Consider the following 21130-nt stretch of genomic DNA (forward strand, 5'->3'; position numbering starts at 1 on the left):
GAATAATATGTGGTCTTAAAAAAACATCGGATTTCACGTGGTGGTTGTGTAGTGAAAGGAAGTCAGTCTCTTTTTAGAGAACCGGCTTTTTCGGCTCAACTCATTAAAGAGAGCCGGCTCTAAAACGGCTTACTTTCTTTGATGCACTATATTAGGAATTATTAGGTTGTATAAAGAAGTTAAGAAAAAAAAAGAAGTATAAAATGAGAAAATGAAAAGAGACAGGTTTGTGGTTATCCCTTTAATCAGTATATTGCCAACAATAATCTAATGTGGAAAATGAATTAATAATTTGAATAAGAAAATTTATTATTCTACTTAATTATATTTGCATGTATTTTTTCCTTCTACAGTGAACGTCCAAGCTACTTAATTTTCTAACTTTTTTTATAATAAATCTCATTCATGTCGAGCAACTCAGGTTCTCACAACAAAATGTTAATTAACAATATATATGTGATATAACGAAACACATGTACAATATAACTTGTTAAACTACATAAACACGTTTGAAAAATAATATGGTGTAAGATTATTTTGTATTTTTAAGGGAAAATACGACCGTTTGTAAGGGCATGGAGCTGTGGAGGTTGACAGGTATGCGTTACGTGACTTTCGAAGAGAATTTAAGAAGTGGTGGGATTTGTGATGATAGGGGGCGGTAATACACTAATATGAAGGTGCCAACCGCCGTAAAAGGTGAAGAAGAAGATGTGATTTCGGTCGCCAGCAGCCACACGTGGAGGTATGGAACATTCTTGACATTCTGAATTCTAAATTGAAGATTAACGCGCAGGAGTAAACACTCTGACGGTGTAAGGTTTATCGGTGTTGTAAATTGTACTTTTGTCAGTCGCCATCCACATTGAAAAGTTTGGGGTTTTGTATTTATTCATTTGCTCATTCGATTTTTAAAGTGTAAATTTGACCAAATTCTCAAGAAAAGCGGTCGAAACAATGTCTGCAGTTATTACCAATTTATGACCTGTCAGCCTTTTTCGTTTGTATTTATAGTCATTGAACGACTTGGCAGTACATTATAAACACGTAAAAAATAATCAAAATGGAAAAATAAGACAAAAAATGTTCGTACAGGCAAAAAATATTTACAAGATAGTGCTTTGTGACTGGCTGAAGTTGTAAGTGCATCGTAACAATAGTGCAATAAAACATCGTAAAATAGCATTTAAATAAGGTATGAATGGCCATTTATACATATATATATATATATATATATATATATATATATATAATTAGTAATGCAAACGTTAATACCACCCTTAGACCCATTTCCGTGTTTGTAAACAAGTGCGACGTAGCCAAGCAGCGCGCGCATCGTTGAGGCAGAAAGGCTGAACACATGTCAGTTTATACCAGCCAATTGACAGAAGATTTAAAAATCATATGTCTTGATATATGCACATGCAAGATTGTAAATTGCATATATAAATCACAGATTTGTTATTAGATCCGAGATAAACATAATTCACACCGGATCTCTTCATTTAACAGTACTGGAGAAATTGCGAAATCTGTCCTTTAAAGTGCTTACATTTTACTCTGAAAAAGTTTTATGGAGTACAAGCCCCGTAATTCCACGGTTCCCGCAGATCCTTAAAACGTCTTTAAAGGCATTGAATTCATTATTAAAAAAATAAAGCCTTAATTGGCTTTAAAATGTTTCCAATTTTCGAAAGTCTTAAGCGTAAACACATGAATGAGATTGTATTTGTGTGAACCAAAAATATTTAGTAGTATTTATCAATTGTCTTTTTTTAATAATTCACTGATTTACCTTGTTGGCAACATGGTGTGACCACCAAAAGGGACGATCAAAACAATGATGTGGTTTCAGTCGGATGCATGTCTTGGGTCCACTCAAAAGATGCTTATCAACTTGGGACCAAGAGGTTTTTTTTTTTTTTTTTTTTTTGACCATGTGGATATTTTATGAGTAGTGAACATTTTGTGCCAATGCTAAAAGCTGTGCCAGCAAATGCGTATGAGGCACAATGTATTGTGTGCAATAAATATTGGTGTTTTTTTGTTTTGTGTTTTAATTGTGATTTTCTTTTCTTTTTTGTCGACTTTGTCTTAAATTTAAAAGGCATTTAAAAGTCTTGAATTTAACTTACCTTAAGCTGTAGAAACCATTAATTCACTGTCTCTTCATTTCACACTATAGGTCCTCAACAAAACCTTTTTCGGTGGGGGAAGAATTAAAAAATGTCTGTCTCGTTTACAATGAAAAATCCCCAAATGTTACCAAATGCATAGATAGAAGATGTATAGGTCCTTCAACTGACAAGCAAAAATAAAAGGTTTGTTTTTCAGATCTTTAAAGATGTCGAGCAAATCCGAGGCTGACGAGCTACTTACGTTCCTAACACCTACAGCAAGGGTCGACATTAAAGGCCACACCACCGGCTATATCCTGGGCTTGTCTGGAACCAGGTTGGTGGTGACGATTACAATAATGGTAATCAACAACAAACACTGATTTTGTTTTGTGTGTTTGTTTACAGCGATGGTTGCCGCTTCCTCCGTACCAATCCTGTTTTGGTAGCTGCTCTATTTTCACTTAGGTGTGACCCATCTATAGCGATAGCAAAGGACTGCTACTTCATCCTCATCAACCTGTCAGCCGACGAGACTCTACACAAGGTACTAAATGTCAATTCTTGTTATTGGCATTTTGTGGGTTAGCATCAAAATAGAATTAATATAAAATGAGCAAGTGCGAGTTTTGTCAGAGAATTACGTTTTCTCTAATTACAAGTGTGTGAACATTTTAGCTTCTGATCAACTTTGTTTTAAGATATTCCTTATAAAATAAAAACGCTGTTATTATTAATCACCTGTAAAAAGTGCCTTATTTAGTACATCTCCGAAATGTTTTCGTCTGTTTTTTTTTTTTCAATTTAATTTGTTTTTTCCCATAAATAGTAATCCCTTGTTTTTCGCAGGGTGTGTTCCAAAAAAGTCCCGCAATAGTAGATAGATAGATAGATAGATAGATAGATAGATAGATAGATACTTTATTCATCCCCGTAGGGAAATTCACACTTCCAGCAGTCTACCCCGTTGTTTATTTACAGATTAACATGATGCCCTAGGGGTGCTTGTAGCGGAGTGGACGACGTCACGCTAGTCCAAAAGTTCGACATCCCTGCGGCAGATGGAAATCTTTTCTCTGTGAAAATCCAGGGATACACCACCTCGTGTTAGCAAGTCCGCCTCCTCTCCGATTCCCCCCGGCTTTCGTGTCTCTGTTGAAGCCGGAATGCTAAACCAGCTAAGTAAAAAGTGTATTTATTTATTAGATATCAGTAACATATGATACTGTATGTACGATTGGAACAAAATGACAACTCAATATCTACAATTAAAAACACAGAATCGCAGATGAATCACTAAATGAATAGTCTTTATTGTGATTAGACAATAGTACAACTAAATTGTAGGGCTCCTTTTTAAGTGTAAAAACCGATGTAGAGAGCGGTCGGCTAGCAGTGGGGCTCCTCGGGTTGAACCAGGTCCCCATGATGATTAAAATATAAGTCTTGAATGTAACGGTTTCCCACAAGTTTTAACTCCACGTCATGCATTTTATTAGTAATGGACCTTACGTTGGTGAGATACAGTCTCAAAAGTGTTGTTATGTAGCCTAGCCGTAGCAGTAAGCCAGACCTGAAGCCTTGCTATTGCTTTCTCTCCCAACGCAGCCTCAGTCTATTCCCGGGCCCAAAACTAAGCCACTGAGCACCTGGTGGTGATCAGCATTTCTTTGTGCTCTTCTGACTTTCCTTAGAGTCTGATTTGATTAATGAATTACCTTTAATGTAATTAGCCGCTAAAATAGCTGTTGCCATGCTTCGCATTATGTTTTGGTGGCCGCTGTTTGAATAAAAACATACACCAACCTATCACAGTCATGCACACAGTCACTCCAGTCTACACATACGCACAGCCCTCCGTCACCTGCCCCGTAATAGCATTTGCTGTGTGTTATCTGCCGCAGAACACAATGCACGATGAAAATACACGTATACAAGTACCGAAACATCAAAAAGTAAACCACAATACAGCGAGTGATTACTGTAAAAGAAAAATGTGATTATTTTCCACCACCTGTAAATAGTGACTTATTTAGTACTTCTCGGTTTTACACTTGAATTTTTTTATGTCTTTTTTATTTTTCTATTCTATACCTCCTAACAAGCAAAACGTCCCCGGTTCAAAACCGGTTGGAAACATATGTTCGCCTGGAGAGGAATTAGCGCTACCAGGCTGAGTGGTTCTGAGGTCATGGGGGCAATTCCAGCTACAAACCCTTCTGTGCGGAGTTTGCATGTTCTCCCCGGGCACTTAGGTTTCCTCCCACATTACTTAAACATGCATATCAGGTTAATTTGCTGGTCCAAATTGTCCCTAGGTGTTAATGAATGAGTCAAGTCATGTTTATTTGTATATGCCTTAATCACAAGGAGTCTCAAAGGAATGCACAGACTACAGACTATTGCAAACTACAGACTATCAATCACACCATCCTTATTAAAGTTTTTATGTGCAGTTATACAAGTTGCTGCTAAGGCTGATTTTATTTCCTGCACTGTTTTTGGTTTAAGTGAAAGGTGAATTATGTTAGTGGTATTAAAATTCTAATTTATTGTAAAAAGTTCAGGGAGCTATTTAAGTTCTATTATATTGGTTATTGACCTCAGCCCTGAAAAACCCGTACTGGTTGATCATTAGTAGAGATGCCTCACTCTGTTGGAAAAATGTGTCTGGCGAAAAATAATTCTCAACTATTTCTATTACATAAATCATGTTGACAGTTTTGACTAATTGTTGCAGCCTTCGTATGCAAGTGTGTGTCCCACCAATGGTCTTCAAGAAGCCTTGCTTTTTTGAGCCTAATGATTTGCATCCTCACCTCCTTGTGGTGACTCGGGAAGAGAAGCTAATCAACAGTTGTGATGCCTGTCACTTCCAGCAGGTGCTTGATATTGCGGCACAACTCAAGATTCTCCTCCTGGGTGAAGCGCCCCTAGCGGATGGTCTGGCCTTGCTTCTTAAATTGTCTAACAATCCAGGTCATTGCGAATGAAGCGCTGGATTTCGTCTTCTTTTCTCTTAAGTTGCCAGTGAGTGGTCTGTATCCATGCGCCTTGCGACTGGCTAGGAAGCGGTTCAGGGTGTCCCCCACCCACTGACCGACGATGGCTGAGATGTGCTCCAGCACCCCTGTAACCCTACTCAAGATAAGGGGTGCAGATAATAAATCGATGGCTGCATATATATATATATATATATATATATATATATATATATATATATATATATATAGCTCAAGGGACTGAAAGGGCTCTCTCTCTCTCTGTCTGTCTGAGAGAGAGATATCTATATTTGTGTGGATGTGGCATCTCTGGTCTTTGCATTTGATTTTTTTGTTTTTGGGCTGCTTTGTTTGGAAGAGCAAGATGAATAAATTTGGTCTAACACTGGCTAACATTGTTAAGGGGTTCCAGGTTCAATTACAACTGCTGAACCTCCTGAGGAGTTTGTGCCTGTGCGTGTTTTCTCCTTGCTTTCCTGTTTCCTTCAAGTTTCCAAAAACCCGTATTGTCACGAGGATCAATTACCATCTGTTTCTTAGTACCTGTGATTGGCTAACTAACAGTTCAGGTCCTGTGCTCCCTATGTCAGCTGGCATGGGTTCCAGCAAGCCTGCGACTAAGCGGTTAGAAAATGCATAAATACATGACTGAGATGCATCATACTAACTACAAATTTGTAATTTATTTCAGGAAGGAAAATGCAACCTCAATGGAAATTATCTGAGTTGATTAACATGTTGGAAAATGTGAACATTCTTTTTCATTTGCTTTAAAAGGTCTGATTTGTTTGGTAACCGCAGTATGCTTTGGGTCATCGTCAAGTACACTGTTAAGCTCGATACAATTCAGAAGCATTTGAGAGAATATAGATTTATACAAGGATCCCTTCTAACATGTCATGTTGATGTATTTGTCCCATGTCAAATGATAAATCCTAAATTTTATGGAACCGGTTATTTATCTATACAAAAGGGAAAGGCACTAAATGCCGAAAGGTCACATCTAGCAGTCCCATGCTCCAATAAACAAATATGAAAAATCACTTATGTTTTTGTCAGGTTTTGGTGAAGGACGTTGCCATAGTCCCATCACTGTGCAAGGAACTTAAGGATCCACGGTTCCCCTTTTCGGACCAGATCTGCACAATCCTGTCTAACTTGACGCGCCATGAGAAGACATGCAAGGAAATTTTTAAGGTATTGTGACCAGTGGGAGAATTTACAACTAACACATTGCCCATGACTAAAAATAGTATAATAATGGTTCATTTTAGACCTTAACAACCCTGAATGTCTGCCCAGAGTTGTTTTAGGCCACACTAGTGTAGGTATTAGACTTTAAAGGTGTAGTGCGTTATTTGAGGTATTCTTAAAAAGTTAAAAGTGGAATATCTTCTCTTTTGTCAAAGGTCTTATGGCTGCGGAATACATTAGGCTGGAGGCTTGTCACCACAGTTTTTTGTTAGTGTAGTATTAATATGGTGAAAGTGAGAGGTGGGTTTAAGGTACAGTCCAAACCCCAAACAGACTCCCAAAATGAACGTGGCGTTTAAAAAAATAAAGTAATACTGGACTCCACAAAGTCCAAGGAAGTAATACTCAACTCCAGGAAGTTATAACATTGAAATCAAAGATCAGACTTGTGCAAGCGCTGGTTACTTCCTCTACTCTGGTGAGACATGGAGAGAGCTGTCCAGAGTTGTGTCTTCAGTGCAGCCCCGACGACCCAGGGGGTTAAGGCATTTGTGAACCTATTAATTTGCAACATTATTGACGCTTCGCTAGAGAAGAGGCGGTATGGCAGCTTAACGGATCAGATTCAGGACACAATGCACAATAAAGATCCACGTTATAGCGAAACCTCATAGTTAACCGCGTTACAGCAGGGGATTACTGTTCTGGTAATATTCTGTTTCTATTAATTACCTGATAGGACATTATATCTCCCTCATCCAACTCAGTAAATGAACAATGAGTCGATAGTCTGATTGAAATCAGAATTCATTTTTTGGAAGTTTACGTGACTTGTGACAATTTAAATTCGTATACATGGCATGTGAGCATAACCCAATTGGAAGTGGTAGGGTAATTGATGTCGTTTCTGCATTTAAATTTTAATATTAAATAAAATATGATTTCATTCATGTCAGTTACCACAATCAACAAAGTTCCATGCTTGTTGACTCCCGACTAAAGAAATTTGCTTTGTCGCTGCGTTCCATGTTGTTAAAGGTTGTGCATGTACCTGGCTTGCCAGTAGCATGGATTTGCGCTGAGAAAAAGAAAATCAAATGGAATGCTTTTTTTATTAAGTAGAGTTAGTGTGTATAATCAGTTTTGGTCTGAGTAGCCCAGTTCTTTGTAGCATCGCAGAAGATGAAACATCACTGAGGTTAAAATTGAGGAGGGAGTTAAATTGGTCTCATGGAATTCAAGAAAGAGTAATCAGAAATAGAATGGAGTAGCTCAACCATTGTAATTGTACTTCTCAGAGTGTGATTAAGAATCGTATTTCTTTGCTCATTTTAATGGCTTAACATAACACTAATATTGGCTATATTCTGATATTAATCGGGCCTGCATTTAAACTAACCCAATGAAGATTGAGTGCTTTACCAAAACCTTGTGCCATCAATTGGCAATGAATTTTAAGAGGGCATCGATTACAAGTGGATTTTTTAAATTTATTTTTTTACTGCACAAGTTGATGTAATGCTGTGTCTAAATATCAACATCAAAATGATGCACTTGATGAAATGCAACTATTATTACTGTAAGAGTAATTGACACTAAAAATTAGAAAAGAAATGTAATGCAATCCGTTGGTTTTTCAAGGTTCTCCAGGAGGAGATTGGTCTGGCTCAGATAGTGGACATGTTCTGCACAAAAAATTACAACCCCGACGCCGAACTACATTACCTGGCTACTCTGCTGTCCAATCTCACACAGCTACCTGAAGCCAGACGTTTCCTCATGGATAAAGAAAGGTCTCTCCTAAACCCAACAAATGCCCACATTTGTCTCATCTCATTCAATCCCAGATGTTTCTTTCAAATGGGAAGAGCCGGCCAATTTTTGCCATTTTGATCTATTTTTGAAGGCCTACAGTAAATGTAGTTATATACCTATATTGGCATAGGAGTGTCAGAAGAAAACTTGAACCCTCATCTTTCTTTAGAAAATTATTTTTCAAGCTTTTACATTTGTTTAGTAAAATACAGTTATTAATATTTAAGTATTTTGAAAATACTCGTTTCCAAAATAATTTCTGAGAAAACATTTTTTTGTGGTAGGATGCAGTTCAAGCAGAACTTTCACTTCAATGCTTTTTCTGCATTTGTGATTGCGCTGATATCTAAACAATGCTTTCTATAAACACTAGTGCACTTTGATTGCAAAATAACATTTTATTGTAAGAACACTGAACTTATGCATGAACAATGCATGAACAATGCATGAACTTTTCAGCACCTGATGTTTCCGGTGTCGTGATCATACAATTTCTGTCACAATTGCGATACACTAAATGTCATCCCTCTCTGTCCCGACGACGATAAAGGAACCTTATCGTCCACTTTAAAAATAAAAAAGCTTTGAAGTGTTAACTGTCTGTACTTATATCTTCGCTTTTCTCACCACACTGCCCTCACATACGCTGGATACAGAAAGCAAAACTGGGATGTGGAGGCTGCCTCAATGTGTGGGCAAAGATCTAATCAAAGCCACTCCTGCTATCTAAATTGTGATTTTTCATACTGAAATAATTCCCTGAGACTCATGAGCTGCGCCCAAGCCTTTACAACGATTCAAAATAAAGTTAAAAAAAAACAAAAACGTATTTCTGTTTTCTGCACTAGGGGACAATATTTCAGAAAATGGATTTATACGCAGGGTTGGGTAGGGTTACTTTAACTTGATTACTTTCAATTACTTCTGGATTACTCCAATACCAAATATGCTAATAAAAGACAAAATAAACTAAATATGAATAAAATTATGACTCGCAACACATGGTAAGCTTTCTCTCCTGGCTTTGATCTCTTTGATCTCCTGCAAAACTAACATAAATTGCGACAGAAACAAAATGAAAATAAATCCAAACTGCTTGTCAACATCATTTTTGCCGTTCCATGTATTCCGTTACTCCCCAAGCCTGCACAAAATTTTGTAATTTTATTCATATTTAGTTTCTTATGTCTTTTATTAGCATATTTGGTATTGGAGTAATCCAAAAGTAATTGATAGTAATCAAGTTAAAGTAACCTTACCCAACCCTGTTTATACGCTATAGATTTTGGTCTGTTGGTATGGGTTGAATCTCATTCCTTGTTTTTTTTCTGCCAGGCATTTGGAACTCTACTGATTGGGATGATCTATAGATGGGGGTTCCCACCTGTGTTCATTTTTGTGTTTTTCAGGTGTCTGGTCCAACGCTTGTTGCCCTTCTCACATTTTCAGGGATCGGCGGTGCGACGTGGTGGAGTCATTGGCTTTCTGCGCAACTGCTGCTTCGACCACGGTGAGATTTATAATTATAAAAGGTTTGTAGGGTGCTTGAAATTCTTGAAAATACTTGAATTTTAATTATCTGTTTTCAAGGTTTGAAAAGTGTTTGAATTTCGGGTTACGTTTTGTAAATGTCTAAAATTCTGGCCATGTTTCTCAGCAGTCTGACTAGATAGACCATGCATTACAATTTTAATTATTCCACTTAATGATTAAAGTAAGAAAATTAAGTGACGCCGACATGCGTTAGTTAACACATAAGTTAAACTTTAGAAGAATTGACTTTCCATTCAGTTTGACGTCATTGAGTGTTGTCAGTAAGAAAAAGAACTAGAAGATTTGACTGAACACTAATTAAATTGGGCCCAGAAACTTTCATTTTCTACACCCCATTCAGTGAATTATAGCTGCTGGTTTAATATATTTTTGCAATTAATCAAAATTTCAGGTTATTTTTCCTTTAGGCTACACTGTAGTGATCTCAAACAGCAGGGCTATAAAATTATTCACATAAGATTTATTTTAATGGTACAAGAGAAATTGGAAACCTAGCTTTAAAGGTCCTTAAAAGTGCTTGAATTTGACAATGAAGAAAGAGACAATAGTTACGTTGTTAGAAATTCATGCTTATTCAGATTAATGATAGATTTGGGAATCCAGACTAGATTTGTCTTGTGAACATTTGGAACAAACATTTTGACCAGAGTTGTGGTCAGGTAACAGAAAAGTTCATGTTAAGAATGTATAAATGGCACTTTGAACAGAAACAATGGAAAACTCAACACTTTGGGAAGTCCATTGACTTGAAAAGCGCTATATAAAATGCAGACTATTTACCATTTGCAGTGTACTGGCTTCGACGTCTACTTTTAAACACTTCTCAAGAATTGGCTGTTACAAAAATATTGTACTTTGAGTGGTTGTACATTTTGTATTTTCTTTTACTGTAGCATCCGGTGTCCTCGGATTAAGCCAGGTCTCCGCAATGATTAAAATATAACCGTCCCGAATGTGATGGTTTCCCACGGATTGTGTAGCTCCAGGTCATCCATTTTATGCGAAATGGATCTGGCGTTCGTGAGATACAGGCCTGGCAGTCGAGAGTCTTTAGACTAGCCGTGGCAGTGCTAGTTTTTTGCTTTCTCAAGATTCAATCTTGTTTTTGTTGTACTTACATAAAATTCCAATGAAAATCCTTTGCAACCCCGGTGTACAGTGTTTAGAAAGCAATTTCAAAATAAGAAAAGGCGATGTACATTCTCCAACAACGCTGCCTCAGTTGCCTCCTGAACCTCATAATAGTCCATGGAGCAGAGTACCCGCTGTTGATCACCATTTCTTTGCGCTTTTCTGACTTTACTGAGAGTCCCATTTAATTGACGAATTTCGTTTCAATGTAACAAGCGGCTGAAATACTAGCTGTAGCTGTGCTTGGCAGTTTTTTGGACTTGTGCGCCCGCCCTGCTGTTTGAGTGACCGCATACACTAGCCTATCACAGTCGTGCACACAGTCATTCCCACCCTACGCACAGTCCTTCCTAACCCGCCCCCATAAAAGCATTTGCTGTGTGCTCTCTGCTGAATACAATGCACCATGCGTTGACTTAAACGACAATAATTACAATTCAATTCAAAATCAGTGAAGCAGTAAACCAGCCGCAACGAAGCACTAAGTAGCGAGGGGTCTCTGTAAGTTTAAAAATATTATATTTTTTTAATACATGTTTATGAGACTCTAGCCGGACAAATTAAACTCTGGCGACACGCCAGAATATCCCTATGGTATAGGAAACACTGGAACTGTATATGGAGCCTCAAAACCTCATACAGGGAAGTCTGGTTTTGTTCACTTCAGTCGCCTCAACCCGCTTATATTTTGCTGTCGAGCAATTTCATTGTCTCAAAAGAAGCTGGACTTTCTCAATGTTTGTCATAACTACTCTCTTGCAGAAAACCATGAGTGGCTCCTAAGCGAGAAAGTGGACATCCTACCTTACCTCTTGCTTCCACTGGCCGGTCCAGAAGAATTAATCGAGGAGGAAAATGAAGGTTTGAGCTTGGACCTGTATATGTTAACAATGATCATTTTGGTGATTATGAGTGTGTCATTGTGGGCAAGGCCTGCCTGAGGACCTTCAGTATCTGCCGGTGGACAAGAAGAGAGAAGACGACCCTGATATTAGGAAGATGCTCCTGGAAACACTCATGCTGGTAAAAAAATTAAATAAAATAACAATTTGCAAATATATTCAAACAAAATGCTTATCAAGAACTGAGTACACTACATTGTAGGTAAACAGTTTGTACAGGTGCTTGAAATCCTTGAAAATGCTTGAATTTTTATATATTTTTTTAATGGTACTGGAAAAAAATGAATTTTCGGGTTTGCAAGTCCTTTAAAAGTGCTTGAATTTGCCCACAAAAGATGAGTACAAACCCTAGGAATATGCAAAAGCTGGGGAAGGGAAATATAATTTTGTTTTAATATGATTCTTTAGGAGGATAAACATGACACCAAAAAAATTAAAATGTTTCCAAGCTGTAAAAATGTATGAAATAATTGTATTGTGGTGTGAAGTAATGGCTTTCAGGCTTCACTCCTGCCTCGAGAACTTTGCTGCAACGCACAACTCTGGATTTTTTTCTTCAATTGTTTTCCTCTCTCACCCGTCCTGTGTTATAGCTGAGCTTTGCAGGCCCAAACTCCACCCCTTTCAAAGGGTTTGCGTCACAATGTCACTCTTGTTACACTCCTAATTTCAACATCGAAGTCACATCAAACGGTTTAGAAGGCAATATTTTCATAGGCACGTATTTAGTAATAAATTAGCTGTTTTTGTCAAGTGACTTCTGATTCTTTTCAGTATATATTTTGCATGACACTATTATTTGTAATTTGTGGCTCAGACCCAAGGATGGGTGCGTTATTTTAGTATCTTAAGAGAGACAGGAGGATGCTGCTGCCTTTTACCAACGCACTGACATTTGCGCAGCAATAAAACATAAACCATATCAGTTTTATTTTATTTACCTTTTTAAAATGCATGCTGCGTTTAATTGCACTATTTTTGTTGCCCAGTTAAGGGCATATTTATAAGGCTTTTAATTTTTTGCAGCTCCAGAAAAAAATGTTGTTCTTTGGGGGGTCCAATATGGCTCGATTAACATGTTGGGTTCCAGACCCCTGCCTTAGGCCATCTGCTGCCATCCCAATTAGTTTAGATGAGCCTCCTTTGTGTCCCTTTATTCACATGTTTAGTCTGTGCCTTGCCATAATCGTATGTTTTTTTTAATTTGATTTCAATTATTTTCTTTTTCTTTACCATTATGTGCGTGTGTATTTGATGTTATGGGTTGTTGGGTGGGGCAAAAGAGAGGGTTTTATTTTTTTATTGTACACCGATTGTTTTGATACAGCACTTTGAGTGGTAATTCATTGGCAGAAAAGTGCTTTACAAATACATTTTGATTTTGAATATTGTTTTGCAGCTGTCTGCAACTAAACATTGCCGACGAACTCTGAAAGAGAAGAACGTGTACGTTATTTTGAGGGAGTACCACCGTTGGGAGAGGCTTCCCCATCTCATCGCCACATGTGTAAAAGTGATTGAGGTACTTCAAACTACTAGAAGAATACACTTGCTGGCTGGACCAACTGAATTGGCATGTGGTCCACTGAACCATTAAGACCAGTTGACTAGGGTTCGTGAAAACATTTCAGCCACAATTACCCCCGTGGTTCAAGTAAGCGGTGCAGAAAATGGAAGGATAGCATTAAAATGATTGATTTGTGAACAATCTGTAATTTTTTAAACTGAAGTTTCCAACATTCAAATTGCTACGACATAAAATTTTCGACATCCTGTATAATTAGGCCCGAAAATATTTGGATAGACACCCAATTTTTACAAGTGATGCTCTACATGCAACTACCTTAGACTTGAAATAAATGATCTTTCATTAACGCACCACATTTTAATAGCTCAACCGGCATTAAACAAATAAGCGTAATCCAAACAAAATCTTTGTTATCAATATTTTGTAGCAAATCCTTTTGAGGCAAACACTCTCCGGAGTCTAGAAGCCATGGACAACACCAAACGCTGGTTTTCCTCCTCCTTGATGCTTTTCCTGGCCTTTATAACAGCAGCCTTGAGTTGTTGCTTGTTTATTTGTTTGTCCACCTTGATCAAGTGAAATGCAGGTTCAATTGGGTTGGGATCTGTAGAATGGCTTAGCCATTGCAGAATATTCCACTTCTTTGCCATAATAAACTCCTAGGTTGCTTTTGTTGCATGCTTTGGGTCATTGTCCATTTGCACAGTGAATCTCTGTCGCATAAACTTTGCAGCATTTGGCTGAACCTGAGCAGAAGGGGGTCAAAAGGGGTCACATTCTTTGGTTAAAGGTGGGGTGCGTAGTTTGAGGTGTCATAAAAAGTTAAATTCTTTTTTTTTTTTTTTTTTTATCAAATATGTGTTAATCAATCCCTCCTGTGTGGAGTTTGCATGTTCTCCCTGTGCTTGCGTGGGTTTCCTCCGGGCACTCCGGTTTCATCCCACGTTCCAAAAACATGCATGTCAGGTTAATTGGCCGGTCCAAATTGTCCCGAAGTATGAACGAGCGAGTGAGTTGTCTGTCTCTGTGAGTTCAGCGTGTCCTCAGCCCACTGCCCGAAGTCAGCCGGGATAGGCTCCAGCACCCCCGCGACCCTACTGAGGATAAGCGGTGCAGATAATGGATGGAAGTATGTGTTAACACTGCCCAACGGAGTTCAAAGAGCCATTATGATATATTTTCCATTGCAGCTATCTTTTATCTCTTTTATCAAACCTGTTCGGGGCGGAAATAACCACCAAAAAGATTAAAAAAGAAGAGTTTAATCAAGCACGTTTAAGAAGGGTATAGGTGCTTATAAGGCAGGGGTGGGAACCTATGGCTCGCGAGTCATATATGGCTCTCTCTATGAGTACCTGTGGCTCAGAGACAAATTTGATTGCATGCAACGTTTCTCCATCTCGTTAAAAACATAAGCCATTGAACCTGTTTAGATACACGCAAAGCCAATCCAAAGCTGAATTATAAAGCAGTACTTCGCAGAATATATAGGGCACGTTTTTCACTACAATTTACAGTCAAGGTGTCACACACACACACACACACACACCAAAAAAAACAACTTGTTTTGGCTGTACAACGCTAAAGAATCCTTTATATAAAAGCTCGCTATATAATCTGTGTTCAGTGTTCAGATACCTTATGATGAAATCCACAGAACAAACTACTGTAAATACGCCAAAACACCGGAAGAGAACTTAAAGTTATTTGATTGGGCGAGTGGGAGAGATGGGTGGAGCTATGCAAAAAGTGCAAGCACACCCTCTAGTCTTTCGCCCTACGCCGTCTGCGCCAAAGGTAAGCACATCAGGCTCCCTGTTCTCAGAACGTTGTGACGGTTTTACAAAATAACTGCTTGCATCTGGTTTTGAAACCAATATGTATGAAAAAAAGGGTTTAACCGATCTTGAGTAATTGCAAGAAAGAGACAAGTTTAAAGTGGAATATTTGTTGATTTTGGGACACAGGCTCTGGCATTATTCTCTTTTCATAATTTTTATCAATTCATCAAAAATAAATGTGCTGAAGACTAAGATTTTGTCTTGGGCACGGGTTTAGCAATTTCGTAAATTTGTCTCATAATATATGGTGTGGCTCTTTCCCAAAATAAAATTAATATATTTTGCTTTTATGAGTCTTTGAGTCAAAAAAGTACCCGACCCCTGTTATAAGGGATGGTCTCCTAAAAGGTTTAGCTTAAACCTATAAACCCTTTTTTTCGGGTTGAATCGTTAATTATGTTATTTTTGTTTCAACCTGGCTGAAAAGAAAACATAGATATCAAATTAGCATCATTAGAGAGATGAACTTTTGACCTGTAATCTTTTTTCCAAAGTGCAATGCTTCAAATGTCTGCAGGTGCTGATTGCTGATGAGCCGGAAGAGGGTATGGAGAACCTACTGGAGGTCAAAATTCCAGAGGACGTGGAAAAAAAACTAAATGAAGCCTATGCCAAAGAGCAACAAGAGCTGGAGGCAGAAGAGGGGCAGATAAGAAAATGTCAAGAGGGTGGAGCAGAAGGAGATCAGGCATGAATATGGCTGAATATAAAAATAATTTTATTCAAAACTTTTTGTTATATTGACCTTCTGCACACACGTGACCTAATCACGTGATGACGCCATGACAGACGCCAGTAAACCATAGTAAACGGTACTCGCCGTGGGTGAGGCCAGTAAACGGTAGACAACAAAAAAAGCTATGACTCACTATTCACCACACCATTCGCAATTACTAGTTATCCTAATATTGTGCAGCTGTCGGATGAGGTGGCTCCTCTTCTCGTAATGCACAAAAATCGCTATTTAGAGAAACTAAGGATAACATGCCTAGCTACCGACCCATACCTTTACCCTGACATATTCACAAATCTAACCAAATTGTTTAGTCTGCCTGACTTTGAACACCTGATCTCTACCACAATTTGTAAATGTTATTGGGATATTGTCCCACAAGTGAGGAAGCAAGTTTGTGCATCTCACCTATTTCATCTCCTTCACCCACAGTCAATAGTTACACATTTACAATGAATCACATCAAACAACCTCAATGTAGATAGCCGTATTCCATAAGTTAACCATGAACGTATTAGGTTTACTCTACACGCTCCATAAGTGAGTTAAATACTAGTGAACCTAGGTTAGCAGTAGCACTGGCTCACTCATTGGTAACTATAGTACTTGACATACGAAAATACGTACCTTGTAAAAGGGGCGCCCGAGCAGTAAAATGTAAGAGTGAGAGAGTTGGAATACATCTGTCAAGAAAGACGCAAGTTTAATGTGAAATCTCAATTTGTGCATGAATAAAACTAGCATGAAACGACCCTCATCATGAAAAGGTGTCAATTAAAAGAGAGGGCTAACTACCATTTTGGGAATAATTTTACGAGTCTGTTTATTTGTAAACTGAAATAAGGTTGCGAAACGAACATTCCACTGGCCTGTTAACAAGAAGCAACATCCAACGAAGCAGAAATGTTTATGGCGGATTTTTATTTTTCTGTTTGCATTATCATGTGCTTTGGAATAAATATCTTACACTGTTGGATTCTATGGATTGCCCTTGATTTAACAAAGTCATTTTCGCGGACATTCAAAGAAGTTGAAGAAGGCCAGGGTACGTGTTGGTGCGTTATCGCGACTTTATTTTTTCAGGTATCTTGTATCAGACAGGTCTTGATGCTCTCTGATGAGTATACTTGAATCCGAAAAGTTTAAGCTTTCCAATGATATGTAACATGACATATTTCAGTAACTGGTGACATTGTACAGACACGTATTTGTTTTATCAAAAGTTCAGCGACCCGCTTGCGGGCTATCAGATTGAAACTCTGTGTACCATGTTTCTATTAAATAGCTCATATTTCAATCTGGGCAAAAGTAAGGTGCAGCTCATCTTTTTACAAAATGTTTTTTCATAAAAAAATTACTGTAATAATCAGGTGCGCTCTATAGTCCAAAATTTACGATAATACAGATACGCTAAATACATAAAACTGAAAATTCAAAAACATTCTTAATGTTTACATATTTTATCCATTTCATAAAAAATGTGCAGCAGTTGGCCTGTATTTCCAAAGTTCTGAATATTGTGCGTTATTTGGAAGACCGGAGCCACCAACTAATTTTATGTATTACTGTACAGTGAATCCTCCCCATGTCATTCATTTTGAGAGACCCAGTGAACTGTCCCCTGCGCTGCCCCTCCCCTGCACTTTTTCTTGTCTCACACAGCCTTTTAGTCTCTCTGTACCTTTGAGGCAAGCAGGGGCATCAAAGCTGCAACTAAGGGGCACCCATTTGACAAGAGGCAATGTCATTTGTGGTTAAGATAATACAAAACCACTTTGCAGTGCACATGTATTATTTTTGGGAAGTCATGTTTATTTGTATAACCCTTAATTACAAGGATTCTCAAAGGGCTGCACAAACGTCAATTATTGCAAACTACAGACTATTATTACACCATAACCTGATCTAGAACCTACATGAGGGCAAGGAAAAACTAAACATAAGCATTAAGAAAAGGGACTACAATTAAGGTAATCCAGAAGGACCAGGCTTCAATGGATGTTGCAATACAGATATCGTCAACGTGAAAGTCATTCATAAAATATAAGTGTGTTTTAAGCCCGGATTTAAACAGTACCGCAGATGTTGCAGACCAAATCTCACAAAGAACTTTCTCACCACCTGGGACTGACTGAAAAATGCTCTTAAACCTGTGGATCGCTTCTTGGCTCCTGGGATCACTAGCAGACCAGCATTTTCTGAGCAAAGGTCCCAGTATTAACATAGTTTGAAATTATATCTGAAAGATATGAGAGAGCAAGTCTGTGAATAATATTACATAAACCCAACAGATCCTTGAAATCACATCTTAAACTGACAGGGAGCCAATGCAGGTTAGCTAAAATCGGGGTTCTAGTGTGTCATGGTAAAAATGCCAGCCCGGGCGGCTGCCCGCCTCGCCCATGCCTAAAACCGTGACTGTCCAAATATGTATTTTTAAAAGAAATGTGATTAATTGATTGACTGGAAAAGTTGTTACCCAATAGCCATTTATTAGGAAAAAATGCAAGCAAATTCACTTAAAATAATTCACATGATTTACCCCACCAAAGTGCATGCTGCAAAAAGATTTAACAAAGATATTGATGCAAATGTAAATTCTGTTCCATTAACCCTGAAACTATTGCATTTGTTTTGGACCTGACCCTGATGAATACATTCTGGTCTGAAATCTGTCATTTTATAGCTCATAAGATTTACAATGGGTTCAACCCATTGTGGTACCTCTACTTACAAATGCCTCTTCAAACAAAAGTTTCAGATTATTAGGTATCTAAACTGGGAAATAAAAGCCGACCAAAGCAGGTGTCATTAGATCAGTTTTTCAATAACCGCAAGGCAAAAAGGTAAACCAATATTTTTATTATTTCCTTTATTCTTAGTTTTTTACATGTATTTGTTTCATGTTCTGATGCTCTTTTATGATTTATTGAAAAAAATAAAACAAACTTTTGCGGGCCTTAAAACGGATTAGTGCATTGACTCACAAAATGCGTCCCTATTTACAAAATTTTCAGGTTAAACTGAATTCGTAAGTAGAGGTGCCACTGTATTTTGGAAAGATATTGTACTTGGAATATCTGACTCAGAGACACAAGGTAAAGCCAGAATAAACTTTTATTGTCAATCTTATCATCATCATAGTTAAATTCTATATTCACGAATACATATTCACTGCTAAAGTAATCTCTTTATTGCCTTCCAACGTGAAGTAAAACAACACATTCTATCCATAAAGCCTTCCCACAACCAGAAGGACATTAACTTATCTGTTTCCCCCTGGTATGTTTTATTTAATTGTGTTTCCTTGTATTGTGGTTGGTTTTGGGTGCACTGTTTACACATTTCTATGAAATATTGTATGGAAACTTTTCTGGGTTTTGTTCAATAAAGCATTTAATAAAAATACACATTTCCTGGCTTTATATTTTCCTCAAACACCCTACACTGTAGTGGCCCCAATTTCCCATAAGACATACCATCTCTTTCGTTTGGGTTTATTATTTGATCATTTGTTTCAATTGCGTGTGATTGACCTCGTTATCGGAGTCACTGCAAAGCGAAGTTTGTTGGATGTTATGCCATATAGCCCATAAAACTCCACAAAATAAGAAAATACCCACATAAAAGGTTCTATCCAATAAACTGTTTTTTCCCCTGGGTATTGCACTGTTGCCGAAACTACTGACATTGGGTTAACGAATTAGCAATGTATATGGATCAGAACCTTACATACACCAATTTAGAATGCTTTGAAATACGACGATGCCGAGCTAGAGGTTTGCGCGGTGAACTCGTTTGACTTGATTGATTTGCCGTTTCATGATAGTCGGTGTTTACCGGATGGTGCCCATAATTGACAAATTTGCGTTTTTCCGTACAGATTTCCTTGTACGTCGTACTCGTCTTAAAATGCATAAAAACGTACTTTGTACGGCAAAACCGTACAGGTTGGGCAGGTATGATATTGTAAGTTCAAGCTGACCCGTTTACACGATAAAAACGAAGGGAAAAGCGGATCCATTTTTTTTGTGGCCCTTCTCCTGGTTGTCACGAGACGTGCAAGGTCACATATAGTTATCCTATATGTTGCAACAGGTTTGTTAAAGCGTGTGTATATCTCTGTTGGGTGAGAGCAACCTGGATTCCCTGATGTTTAGTCCGCACAACCGTAATCATTCACTATATGGCTTATCGTAATGGTGTTGTGAGTTACTTCCAGGGTTGGGTAGGGTTACTTTAACTGGATGTGCTTGATTGCTGTTGAGATTGTCAAGATTGTTTTCTGTTATTAGTGTCAATAAGGCTTTCTCAATTGGCTGTGCGCGTGCGAGGGGAATTCCCTTCGGCAGCCGGCTGGTGAGCGTACACGATCAATATACCGAGTCCTGCCATGGCCCGGCATTATGCCGGCGGGCGGAGACATAATTGCGTACGATTCTTGTTCAAAGATGTAGGAATGTCAAGACTTGATTTTATAAACAAGTTTCTTGAAAAAATTCTGAAGTTTAAAATGGAGGACTTACATTGCGTCATAAACTTGCCTTCTGGCAAAGGCTTTGATGTAAGTTTTGTAACGGTGGCTCTTTATCAAGAGTTTTGGAATCGTTTTGAGGGGGTGAGTCCCCAGTTTTCTGGATTTACAGTGGAGAAGCTGACTGATAATGCTAACAAGATAGTTATTGTCAGGATGTTTAATGAAGTGGTGAATGCTGATGACATCTGTTATTTGTTGAGTAGATATTGCTCGATAAAAGACCAGGCTATGAAGGTGAGGGATGAGAAAAACGTTTGGACTTGTGCCTGGAGGATACCCATTCAGCAATGGCAAGATCCTCAGGGCTTTCAGGGACTGAAACAACTCCCCTCAACTATATTCCTGGGGGAAAACCGTGGCTTTATCCACTATCAAGGTCAACCGAAACTCTGTCGCAAATGTGGTGAGCATGGGCATCTGGCTGAGGTATGTGATCGAATTTTTTGTGGAAAGTGCAGGACAATTGGACATTCCTTTGAGAATGTACCAATAGCAGAAAATGCAATCTCTGTGGAGAAACGAACCACCTCTATAGGAACTGCCCGAAATCGTTTGCTAACAAGTTGAAAGCTAGGAAGGCAGTTAACAAAGACAACAAAGACAATGAAATGATGTCAGACAACATAGATAATTAAATCAATATATGTAACAAAGACAATGAAATGAATAAAGACAACAAAAAAAATGAAATGAATAAAGTTATGGAAATACCAAATGAAAATGAACAAATGAATAAAGTTACGGAAATACCCAATGAAGATGAACAGGAAATGAAT

The 21130-nt window shown here is 38.1% G+C and overlaps 1 protein-coding gene across 2 annotated transcripts; it reads left to right on the forward strand.

Moving 5' to 3' along the window:
* The first annotated feature begins 645 nt into the window (after positions 1-645).
* Positions 646-19227, forward strand: hgh1 (HGH1 cochaperone). 2 transcript variants are annotated; one of them, XM_088337585.1, is made up of 10 exons: positions 646-745; positions 2335-2454; positions 2526-2664; positions 6179-6316; positions 7955-8106; positions 9538-9638; positions 11576-11674; positions 11745-11836; positions 13115-13237; positions 15602-19227. In XM_088337585.1, the coding sequence occupies exons 1-10, from the start codon at positions 675-677 to the stop codon at positions 15776-15778; spliced, it is 1212 nt and encodes a 403-aa protein (XP_088193711.1). In that variant the 5' UTR covers positions 646-674; the 3' UTR covers positions 15779-19227. The 2 variants fall into 2 exon arrangements, with proteins under 2 accessions (XP_088193711.1, XP_088193712.1); XM_088337586.1 differs by having other exon boundaries at positions 730-815.
* Positions 19228-21130: the final 1903 nt, after the last annotated feature.

The sequence above is a fragment of the Urocampus carinirostris genome, chromosome 6, assembly GCF_059441175.1.
Source record: "Urocampus carinirostris isolate Australia breed hairy pipefish chromosome 6, RoL_Ucar_1.0, whole genome shotgun sequence".
Taxonomy (NCBI): Eukaryota; Metazoa; Chordata; class Actinopteri; order Syngnathiformes; family Syngnathidae; genus Urocampus; species Urocampus carinirostris.

Coding starts and splice junctions, on each gene's coding strand:
- hgh1 (XM_088337585.1), top strand. CDS start 675: ATGAAGGTGCCAACCGCCGTAAAAGGTGAAGAAGAAGATGTGATTTCG. Junction 746..2,334: donor GCCAGCAGCCACACGTGGAG/GTATGGAACATT, acceptor TTTGTTTTTCAG/ATCTTTAAAGATGTCGAGCA. Junction 13,238..15,601: donor CATGTGTAAAAGTGATTGAG/GTACTTCAAACT, acceptor AAATGTCTGCAG/GTGCTGATTGCTGATGAGCC.